The sequence below is a fragment of the Emys orbicularis genome, chromosome 2 (genome assembly GCF_028017835.1).
Source record: "Emys orbicularis isolate rEmyOrb1 chromosome 2, rEmyOrb1.hap1, whole genome shotgun sequence".
Classification (NCBI taxonomy): Eukaryota; Metazoa; Chordata; order Testudines; family Emydidae; genus Emys; species Emys orbicularis.
The window spans coordinates 256387041-256399539 of record NC_088684.1 but is presented as its reverse complement, the minus strand read 5'-3'; the positions used below and the strand labels follow the sequence as shown (position 1 = coordinate 256399539).

The following is a 12499-nucleotide window of genomic DNA, read 5'->3' as shown; positions in this document are numbered from 1 at the left end:
TTGTGGGTTGATCCTGTCGGGTGCGGATCCACATTTTTGTACCCAGGCAGGGCTCTATCCATCCTTTTTGTTCAGGCTCCTCCTTTTCCAAAAAACTCCTCAGTTTCTAATAAATCTAGATCTCTCCTCTGAACATCATTGTCTCATCCACGCATTGAGACCGTGCAGTTCTTCCTGGGTAATGGGCCCTGTATGTGGAACTGGAAGCATTTCAGAGAATGCTACCATTGAGGTCCTGGACTTTAATCTCTTACTTACCAGCTTAAAATTGGCCTCCAGGACCTGTCTCCTACCTTTTCCCTATGTCCGTGGTATCTACTTGTACCATGACTACCAGCTCCTCCCCAGCACTGCACATAAGTCTGTCTAGATGTCTCAAGAGGGCCACAAATTTCAAACCCAGTAGGCAGTTCACCATGTGGTTCTCCTGGTCATCACGAACACAACTATCTATATTTTTAAAAATCGACTCCCCCACTACTATTTTGTCTCTTTCTAGTAACAGGGATCACCTGCTCTGGTGGGGTATCCTTAGTGCGATAGGACCATGACATCATCTGGAAGGAGGGTCGCAACTATGGGTTCATTTCTCTCCACTCCAGCTTGATGTTCTTGTTCTCTGAGATTTTTATCCTCCTCAGCAGTACAGAGGCTGTTAAATGGTGGGAGGGACAGCTTTACTGTGTCCTGGAAAGTCTTGTCTGTGTATTTCTGTCTCCCTTAGCTCCTCCAATTCAACTACTGTGCTCTGAAGAGCTTGTACTCTATCTCTGAAGGCCATGATCTGTGTTTGCATTGAGTGCGCACACAAGGCAGGTAATCATACGTGTTGCATTCAATGTAATAAAGTGGATAGTCCCCACTCTGCCGCTCGACTTCTGCCTGCATTATTTTTACTCTTGTAGCGGTTTATTTTTTGTTTGTTGTTTGTTTGTGTGAGGTTTGTTGTTGTGTGTCTTTGTTTTTTGTGGGTGATGGTGGTGGGAGAGTTATTGGCCTAACTTTTTAGAGAATGTTCATTAGGTTGATCTGGCTTCCATGCTCTCCCGTTTGCTTCTCCTGTTCGCTAGCTTCTCTGGTTGCTTGGGAGCTGGCTTTTAAAATCCCTGTTCTCCCTGAGTTAGCCTTGCCCCCTTGTCAAGGGATCCTAAAGGGATTAGGGTTCAAAGGATGGCAGGCTAGAGCCTCATTAGGAAGCTCTCAGCCTTGCCTAGCAGGCCACTAGGCTCAGCACACAGTGCCCTAAACAGACCACACTATAAACTTCAACCAAGCAGGCACACGGCAGGCAAACAAGCTCACAACATCAAACCAACTAACAGACAACACACTCTCTCTAAGGGTTACATAGTTGTTTCTCCTTTACCGTGAGAACTCTGTGGCAAGACTCTACTGTTTGCTGCTCCTGTTTGTTAGCTGGGCACAGGGCACAAAGAACAGCAAGTTTTAGGAGGCCTACTTTGAACCCTTCAGCCCACCCCAAGCCTTTCTCCCATGGCATTCCAAAAGCCTGGTGGCCAGCCATCAATGCCATGCAGCACCCCTCATCCACCACAGGATCCTGTGGCCAGCCCCAAAGGCAAAGTGACCAAGAAGACAGCACATCTACACATGGCTGTGAACATTACTGCTGCAATGTGTATGTGCATTTTATGATTGGACTCTTAATTAAGATTGCGCTCTACTGTTCTTGAGCTTCTATTGTTTTTTGTTAGTGAAATTGTACACTTCTATTGACAGTTTTAATTTGTACTATTTCTCAAATATCTTTTAGTTCAAAGGTGACTACAGTTTCATAAAAGCACATCCCATACATAAAGTATGTTGTAATTCCAACAAGAGACAACGCAAATCACTTAAAAATTAAAAAAAAATTATTATGCAGTGTATACCAGTACATTAAACAGTTTGAGTACACTGGCTATTCTACATAGAAGCACAAGGCAGCCTCTAGTCTTGTCATTAGCGAGTACCACCTCCCCTGCAAGCAGCCAAAGGCACACTCAACTTTAATCCTGCAACTACTCAGGTGTTAGTTAAAAAGTTCCTTTCTACTATCCAAATGTCCTGCGTGGGTGGGACAAACCTGAGTGGTGTGGCAACCCCGTGCACAGGGAACTGGAGCCCAGGATCTGGTCTAAGAGTAGGAGAATTGTGGGATTCCATCCCAGAAAACGTAAGGGCATGAGGCTTAGTGCCTCAGAGGGGTGCACTCAAAATAATTGGGGGTGGAGAGGAGTCAAAGGTGCAGTTAGCTCTGTAAGCATGACAGGTTGTAGGGTTTGAAGCCAGAACCTTCAGATCCACAGCACATACCTCTTCCACTAGAGTTAAGAGTTGCTGATAGCAGAAACAGGCTGTTATCCTCTATGCAGACAAGCCTCAAGTGGGCTACACAACTATTTGTAAGACAACCGTCGAATACAGGATGTCTGGTTTTCTCGGTTCTCTCTCTGGCTCTGGGAGAAGACTATGGTCTAGTAGTTAGAGTAGTGGTTACAGGCAGTATCATCAAGCACATTGCTGTGGTATATTCATTCTGAATGCCATTGTGACAAAGTGGGTGATACTTGTGTCCTCTAACATTAGAGACCTGGGTATGATCCCCCGCTGTGCCTGAAATGACCTCATGAAGCGTGTTACCTTATTAGTAAAATGGTCCCAATGATGCTTACCTCCCTCCTAGGATAGAAATATGAGGCCTGACTTGTTAATGGATGTAAAATGCACATGAATATTACAGTTAGTCAGTAGAAGAGATGAGAGCAGAAATCAGTCTCCTGGCTTCCAGCCCATCTCATGAGGAGTGTCTCATTATGAGCGAGATTTTACTTGAGATGTAGGCAGGCATGAGAGGGATGCCACATGTATGAGTGTAATGTGAGAAGCATGATACTTGGCAGTTCTGGCTGTGAAGGTCTTTAAGGCTTCATGTGAGGGGGTATACTGGGCCTCTGTGGTTCTAGGGCAGGGGTAGGCAACCTATGGCACGCATGCCGAAGGCGGCATGCGAGCTGATTTTCAGTGGCACTCACACTGCCCCGGGTCCTGGCCACCGGTCCGGGGGACTCTGCATTTTAATTTAATTTTAAATGAAGCTTCTTAAACATTTTAAAAACCTTACTTACTTTACATACAACAATAGTTTAGTTATGTATTATAGACTTATAGAAAGAGACCTTCTAAAAACATTAAAATGTATTACTGGCACGCGAAACCTTAAATTAGAGTGAATAAATGAAGACTCGGCACATCACTTCTGAAAGGTTGCCGACCCCTCTTCTAGGGTGAACCAATTCTGGCCTGAGCTTGTCCTTGTTAATTTCTTAACTAACTATCAGGAGATGTATAACCTACTGACATTCCCTAAGAATGGGCACAAAAGCTAGGGAGCTGGTCTAAGAATTCTGGCCTAAAAAGTTCAGAATGTGGGATATTTTAGACAGTTTTTTTTTCCCCCTCCGTTTGTTGCAGTTAGACTGGGGCATCTTTCAGGTAGTCTGAAGCCTTGGCTAAAGAGGTTCTTGGTGTTCCTCTGACGTATACTTTACTCCTGGGGGGATTCTGCGCCAAAACATTCAAAATTCTGCATACTTTATTTGTCAAAATAATGCAGTGTAATCACAGCAGTTTCAATTGTTTTGGTAATTTATTTAAACTACAATATAGAAAAAAGTCATAATAACTATTCAGCATTTCCTAAACACATGAAAGTTAAGTTACAAACACTTGGTAACTAATACCCTGCATTCCAGTTATAATCTTGGATTTTCATGTAAATTACATTACAGAAGACCAAACAGCTCTTCTCCTCCCCTCCCCCCCCCCCCCCCCCCCCAAAAAAAATAGAATGTCATTTTTAAATTGCTCAGACTTTCACACATGAAAGTCATACAGTTTTGCTAATCATTGGCCTGGACCTTGCCGGGTACTTTGGGAAGTGCTTGGTTCTGATTGTCCTGACATTTTATTGACTGTTTGGTAAGTGTTTTATTTGCCCTCAGTCTTTTTCCCCATTTAAAAAAAATAAATAAAAAAATCAGAGAATTGGAAGTAAACTTTGACAGTCAGGAAAAAAAATCTAAAAATAATGATTCCTCACCAAAGGAAACATGATCTTTAAGCAATAGGGAATCTTTTGACATTTTGGAAGGTATTTCAGACACAATTCTAGCAAATTCTAAAGGAAGGGAGAATGAATGAATGAAACAGGCTGGCCAAGATTATTTTTCATTGGCAAAGTTTTTTTTGAAAAAAAAATTTTTTTTTCAAGCTCTGTTCTGGTATTGTGAATGAAGCCCATCTGGATTCTTTTAAAATCTCCCAGAAACTTCTTGACTGCCATCATCTATCAGCCTGGATTAAAAACAGATTATTTCCACATTCTTTTGGTAACTATTTCAGTCTGTCATTAGCCGGTTAAATCTCCTGGTATCCACTGTGCATCTTGTATTTATATATTTCCTCTTTTTGTGGAAACAGTTAGCTTCTTTGGGGATAAAAATCCTCACTGGTTCTTTTAAATAATAGAAGAAACTGAAAATCTATAAATTTCTGGTACATTGGAAATCCTTGTGATTGCTGTCCCTTTGAATGGAAGGATTGAGATACTATACCTGGTTCTCCCTATTTTTTTTTTTTTTTTTTATAAGTCTTTCCTCAGATTTTCAACTCCCTATATGAATTCATGTGGCAAGGTCAGGAGGTGAGGTGGCAAGTCAGTTAGCAAATGCCCTCTGGAAATTAGGCTTGAGCATTCTAGAGCTGGGGCAGAGCCTCAGCTGATGTAAATTGTCATAGTTGCATTTGTAGGTACGACAGTTTACAAGAGAGGAGGTTCTGCCACCTGATTTCACTCACTCTGGCATTTTAAGCATATGAGGTGGTTCAACTTTAAGGGAAGAACACGTAAGACTGATATTTGAGGTTTTAACTTTTTAAAGAGATTATATTTTAAAGGGGAAAGAAGCAAAGATCTTTTATTTCTTAAGTTTTAATTTCTAGGTATTTGTTTTCTTTTTTATCTAGATTTGAGCTTTGTATGCAGAAACTGCATATCTATCATTATGATTAGTCATCAGATAGCACATTACACATAGTTTTTTTTTTTTTTTTTTTTTTTAATTCTTTGCTAAGATTTCTGAAAGGGAATTTGCTACATGCTGTTTTACCACCTGTATTTAAGGACTGGTGGGTTTATATACTGCAAGTAAAACAAGTTGCAATAAGAAAATACTTAGACTTCACATCAGTGATTGCTCCTCCAATGGGAAGCCAACTGCCAGGGCCCCAAAATCTGCTACTGGTTGGCATAGGACTGGGGTTCTCAAGCTTTTTGGCAGCATGACGCCACTTTAATGAAGACTTTCCTGCTGGGACCCCAGACAGCATACAAGTTGCCATTTTGAAGAACAGCATGGCATCCTTTGCACAGCGTGACCTTGCATGCAGTGTATGTGAGAAGTCACGCTGAATGGAGGATGCCATTTTTCTCTACAAAATGGCTTCCTACACACAGTGTAGGACCCTGTACATATGGTGCATGCGAGGACATGCTGTGTGAAGGATGGCATCCTGCATGCATTGTGATCTCACACTCACTGTACGTGCACGGTCATGCTGTACATAGCAAAATGGTGTCCTCTGCACAGTAGGGATCATTGCAACCCCATCTGGTGATGGGATCACTACCCACAGTTTGGGAACTGCTGGCATAAGAGCAATGGTATAGAACAAATGGGAATAAATTTAAAATTGCTGTAAAGCATAACTTTATGGAACAGGTTCTCATTCTGTCTTTGATTCTTTTTATTCATGAAGTGTATATGGCCCTATCTAGTAAAAAACCATTGTCACTATCAGCACTTGAGTTTTTAGCTGTTTTTGAACCCTGCCTTTGAGTTTGTGAAGTACACTGGGACCCTGATTACAATTTAGAGCTCTGGGTGGTATTGCAATATAATACTTAAAAAAAATAAAAATAAACGAAGACAAAACTAAATCTTTATCTACACACTGGTTTCAAAGCAAGGTAAGCTGCACCAGTGCAAGTCACTTTCCATGCAAGTGCAGCACATTTACACTAGGGACTTGCATTGGTGCAGTTCCTCTGGTGCAGCTATACTAGTGCAATAACAGTGGTAACAAAGCTCGAGGTGTAGCCAAAATGTTGGCTATGTGTCCTCGTTGTTTCTAACAATCCATATTCTTTACCTACAATTTTGTGTCTCCTGTCTTCTGATTAAGGTCAGATCACCTGGTTTGGCTATGAAAGCCCTCGTAGCTTCTGGGACTATATCCGAGTAGCTTGCCGTAAGGTTTCACACAATTGCATCTGCAGCATTGAGAATATGGAGAATGTCAGTTCTTCTAGAGCAAAGGTAAGAAATAAAACATCAAGGTGGCTGCAAATTACATAATTTATTGTATGTACATCTTAATCTTTATTTTTGTTCCCAACAGGAAAATATAAATGGTTAAGTTTATCCTGTAAAATCCTTCAGTTTTTTTTTTTTTTTTTTAAATAACTATTTATTTGGGAAGTTTTACAAACCATTGCCATGTAAATAGCAGAAACTGATTGATAATCATTACAACAGTGAGCTTATTTTTTTTGTTTAGAGAAAAATTATGTAGGAATATAAATCTCATCAAATCTTCCTATTTAACAGAGTGTTTATTGTATAACAGTTTGAGCCTGTTCACACCATCCAAAACATATTATTTCTCATGATTTTATTAAATTGAGTGAAACTACTGACTCTACTCATATTTATCAAATCAGGCATGTCTATCAAATATTAATATTTTTTTTAAAAAGACATGCTGATTTTTTTCTGCAGGTTAATGTACTTTGTTTGAGTTCTGAATAAATGGTACCCAAATATCAAAGTATCTTTGTCCTCTTTAATTTTTCAGTAACATCCTCCCATTTATTTTGGAACCATTCTTCTCGTTTTGGGCTATTTTTCTTTTTCCAGTGAAAGGCTATCAGTTGTCTAGTGGCTATTAGTATATGAGAGATTAATTCTTCATTTCTTTGTGACTGTTTCCTCTAGGAAGTCCCACAAGGATTACCAAGGATAATAAATATACAATAATTGATAATGTTTGGTTATGAAGTGCATCCCAATAATCTCTGGACTTGTCCACTCCATGTGCATAAAATCTCTTCTTTTCACCACAATTTCTCCAACATTTATCCTCATTCAATTTTTATATATAAATAAAGTAATTTTTAATCTGACTGGCATACTACTGAAACAGTATTTTAAAGAAATTTTCTTTTATCATGCTACACGCTAAGGTTGCAGGTCCTGTTTCACAGATCAAAACACATTCTTCTGGGGGTAATTTGTCTGTACAAATCCTTCTTCCTCTGTGTCATGGGGACATTTCTTTGTTGGGAAAGTTGTCTGCAAAGTTTGACAATGTTTTCTCCCCTAATCGACCAGAAGCCAACATTTCTATTAAAGTTAGTTTCTGTATAAAAACCACTCTTCTAGAAAGTGGAGAAAATAATATCTAACTTGAAAGTGCCTTAGGAGAGTGGGCCAGTCTGACACACACTGGTTGGAGCCACTGTGTTATCTCTCTGCCACAGCAAGATTGAGCTTTGTTGGAGATTAGACCGTGTGTGTCAGCTCCCAGCCACCCCAGAGTATCTTCTCAACCAGCAAACTCCTTGAGACTCTACCAATCTGAGCCTTGCCTAGCAGGTAACAATCAATGAACTCAGCCACTGAGCACCTTAGAGTTGTCTCTCTACAATGTACAGACCCTATCACTTTGCATTCACTGAAGATATTTGCTGCTCTTTTAAAGAGTTAGGGCATTACAGATTAGTAACTTAATTGGGGTAATGCACCCTTCCCTTCAAGCACAACACTGAGTTGGTTTGTAGGAAAAATAGAACAAGTTTATTAACAAAAGGATATAGGTTAAGTGATACCAAGTATAAGAAATAAAAACAGAAAGGGTTACAAGCAAACAAAAGTGAAAATACGCTTCTAAGACTGAAACCATTAGTGAGTTACAGTCTTTGCCTAAGCAGGTTTATCACCTGTATCAATTCCAGAGACTTGGTTGAATGACCCAACATTCTGTGATTTCAAGAGCTCTGACCCCTTGAATCCCCCAAGTAATCGATAACCTTGGGGTTCTTTCCTTTTTCTTTTTATAGTCCAGTAAACCTTTTGAAATGTATTATTTAAAAAGTAAGCCCTAGACCAAGCTTCTCTCTCCTACTGGGGTGCAGGCACCATGCTGTCTTCCCAAAGGTCATTAACTCTCCTTCAAGATGCAGGAAGACTTCCAGGGAGTAGAGTCTCAAACTCAACAGGGGATGAAGATCTTCTGTTTCCCACTCTGTAGGTTGATGGCTTTGTTTACTTCTTATGTAAATAGATCTTCATTGTCTCTGTCTGATCTGGCTGGTCAGACAAGCAAATACACATTCCTTTGTATAGGGCAGATTGGGATTATGCGTTGTTTGCCAAACACATTTTAAGAACATAATTCTAGCTCATTTATAACTTTGTACACAGCCTGTACATACATCATGCAAGAATATTAATGATCAGTAAGTTACTAATTTTCCAATGATATATTACATGCCATCTTTTGGCTATATGTCATGACAACAGTGTGTTAAGTATAATGAGTTTGTCATTCCTGAAAAGAGTTGCTGACATAGAGGAATGAACCACCAATGTCCTCTGTGTCACAGCCAGTTAGTTTTGATTTCTAAATAAATTAGAAAAGTTTCTTTGAACAGCTGGTCAACCATATGTATTCCATGGCTCTCCCTATCTATAAAACTTTCTGGTTCATGATTTTGGTTAAAATCTGGATTATTTGCAATGGGTATAGTTGGCAAGGGCAAATAATTTTATTTTACTTTTAGTTCTCTATGGCTTTAAGATATTAGCCATTTTTAAAGAATGCATATACATTTCTGGAGGATATTTTTTATATTAATCTGTGGTAACCTAGCATATTCCCCAATTTTTTTCTTCAATAAAGACCCAGTGATGGGGTGCTCTAGAGCACCCCCAATCCACTATTGGTTTGAGCTGGCTGGTTTGATAATACCATAAAATACTTGAACAGCTTCTTCATCCTGTTTTAATAAGTCTGTACAAAATGTCTGCATTCACACTCAGTCTTTTCTTATTCCGTATAAATACTAATGTTATTTTCTATATTCCTGTTAGAATTTTATCTGGGATGATTATAGAAAGATTTTGAACAAAAAAAGATAGCCTTAGCAAAATATTCATTTTGACCGTGGCTATTCTTCCCAACTAAGAAATTGCATACTTCCACCAGCACTCCAAGCTCTCTTCATTTGCTGAAGTAGTGGTTTGACATTTAAATCATACTGCTCTTCTAGATTTTCAGATTTTAATTCCCATGCTCATTTGTACCCTAATGTTTTCCAGAGGCACGACTTCTTAGAGGGCTGGCAAATTTATAGCTAATAGTTCAGCTTTAACGCCAGACACTCCCAAAATCCTGGATTTCTTTAGATACGAATTTTAGGGAAATATTCAGGTTAGATTAATAAAAAGTCATCAGCATATAATGCTATTTTCTGATGTGTTCCTGCAAGTTTTATTCCTGTGATAAATTCATTATTCATTATTCTTTTGTGTAAAGGGCTCTATGGCCAATGCTAAAAAAAAAAAAAAGACATACCTACTAATTCTTCTTCCAATGATGCACATGTCAATTCCTTGTCAGGTATATATGTGCGCCCAGTGCACTGGAGTCGGAGACTTTTTCCCTTACCTGTTGGGGCAGCGCATGCACCCTGTGCTGCCTGGCGTGGCTGCACAATTGTATAAAGGGAAGAACCACCCCCCAATCTCCCTCGGTTCCTTCTTACCACCCATGACAGTTGTTGGAGTGTTCTTCCTTGCTCCTGCAAGTTTTTCCTTGTTCTTAGTGTTGTATATAGTTGATACTCATTTAATATTTGAGGGGTAGCCGTGTTAGTCTGTATCCACAAAAACAATGAGGAATCCAGTGGCACCTTAAAGACTAACAGATTTATTTGGGCATAAGCTTTCGTGGGTAAAAAACCACTTCTTCAGATGCATGGAGTGAAACTTAGGGTATGTCTACACCCAGCCGCTAGTCCGGCGGCTGGGAATCGAAGTTCTGGGTTCGACTTATCGCGTCCAGACAAGACGCGATAAGTCGAACCAGGAAGTGATCGCCGTCGACTGTGGTACTCCAGCTAGACGAGAGGAGTACCGCGGCGTCGACGGGGGAACCGCGGCGTCGACGGGGGAGCCTGCCTGCCGCGTGTGGACCGAGGTAAGTTCGAACTAAGGTACTTCGAACTTCAGCTACGTTATTCACGTAGCTGAAGTTGCGTACCTTAGTTCGAATTGGGGGGTAAGTGTAGACCAAGCCTTACAGATACAAGCATAAATATACTGGCCTATGAAGAGAAGGAAGTTACCTTACAAGTGGAGAACCAGTGATGACAAGGCCAATTCAGTCAGGGTGGATGTGGTCCACTCCCAATAATTGATGAGGAGGTGTTAATACCAAGAGAGGGAAAATTGCTTTTGTAGTGAGCCAGCCACTCCCACTCCCTATTCAAGCCGAAATTAATGGTGTTAAGTTTGCAAATGAATTGTAGCTCTGCAGTTTCTCTTTGAAATCTGTTTTTGAAGTTTTTGTTGTTGAAGGATGGCTACTTTTCAATCTCCCTGGACGTTCAATAACAGATTGAAGTGTTCTCCTACTGGCTTTTGTATGTTACCAGTCCTGATGTCTGATTTGTGTCTATTTATTCTTTTACATAGAAACTGTCCGGTTTGGCCAATGTACATGGCAGAGGGGCATTGCTGGCACATGATAGCATATCACATTAGTAGATGTGCAGGTGAACAAGCCCCTGATGGTGTGGCTGGTGTAGTTGGGTCCTATGATGGTGTCGCTAGAGTAGATATGGGGACGGAGAAGGCAAAGGGGTTTGATACTGAGATTGGCTTCTGGGTTAGTGTTTCTGTGGTGTGGTGTGTAGTTGCTGGTGAGAATTTGCTTCAGGTTGGGGGGCTGTCTGTAAGCGAGGATTGGCCTGTGGGGGATCGTTTTCCAGGATAGGTTGTAGATTGTTGATGATGCGCTGGAGAGGTTTTAGCTGGGGGCTCTATGTGATGCCCAGTGATGTTCTGTTATTTTCCTTGTTGTGCCGGTTCTGTAGTAGGTGACTTCTGGGTACCCGTCTCGCTGTCAATCTGTTTCCTCACTTCCCCAGGTGTGTATTGTAGTTTTAAGAATGCTTGATAGAGATCTTGTAGATGTTTGTCTCTGTCTGAGTGATTGGAGCAAATGCGGTTGTATCTTAGGGCTTGGTTGTAGACAATGGATCGTGTGATGTGTCTTGGATGGAAGCTGGAGGCATGTAGGTAAGTATAGCGGTCAGTAGGTTTCCAGTATAGGGTGGTGTTTATGTGACCATTACTTATTTGCACAGTAGTGTCCAGGAAGTGGATCTCTTGTGTGGACTGGTCCAGGCTGAGGTTGATTCTATTGGGATCCAGGTGGGTGGGCAAAGCCCGCCCACTGCTAAAGGACCCCCCCCCCAGCCTAAGGGGGGGGGGGGTCCACAGGACCTGGAGACCAAAAAATTACAGGAGACAACTAATAAAAGAACAGGGACAGGAGTGAGGTCAAAGGGTCAAATGATGCGAACCAGATGGGGACACCGAGCAGAGAACCTCGGACAGCGCCCACTGCTCCTCGAAGGCGTCAAGGGAGCCAGCGGACGCCGCCCAGAGGAACTCTGCCCGGATACGTGAACGAACAGAGGACCTGAAATAGGCCCCACAGTCACAGGAGACTCCATCGGCCAACCTCCTCACTCTGGTTTTATAGATGGCCAGTTTCACTAGGGCCAGGAGGAGGTTGACCAGGAGGTCCCGTGACTTTGTGGGGCGACGGATAGGGAGTGCATAAATAAAAAGGTGAGGAGAAAAGTGCAACCAAAATCTTAACAAAATATCCGTGAGGAGCCGGAATAGGGGCTGCAGCCTGGCGCACTCCTGGTAAACATGTGCCAGGGTCTCCCTCATGCCGCAAAAGGGGCAGGTGTCTGGGATAGGGGTAAACTGCGCCAAGTACACGCGCCAAGTACAGGCTGAGGTTGATGGTGGGTGGAAATTGTTGAAATTCAGGTGGAATTCTTCGAGGGCCGCCTTCCCGTGGGTCCATATGATGATGTCATCAATGTAGCGTAAGTAGAGGAGAGGCGCTAGGGGACGAGAGTCGAGGAAGCATTGTTATAAGTCCACCATAAAAATGTTGGCATACTGTGGGGCTATGCAGGTACCCATAGCAGTGCCACTGACTTGAAGGTATAAGTTGTCCCCAAATCTGAAATGGTTGTGGGTGAGGACAAAGTCACAAAACTCAGCCACCAGGTGTGCCATGGCCTCATCAGGGATAATGTTCCTGACAGCTTGTAGTCTATCCTTGTGTG

General features: G+C 41.5%; 1 protein-coding gene across 1 annotated transcript in view; it reads left to right on the top strand.

The window, feature by feature from the left end:
* Positions 1–12499, top strand: part of RUNDC3B (RUN domain containing 3B) — a 162574-nt gene that overhangs the window by 55206 nt on the left and 94869 nt on the right. The window contains exon 3 of the mRNA XM_065399227.1: positions 6247–6380. Coding sequence (XP_065255299.1) covers positions 6247–6380 — 134 coding nt within the window. The remainder of the gene's footprint in view (positions 1–6246; positions 6381–12499) is intronic.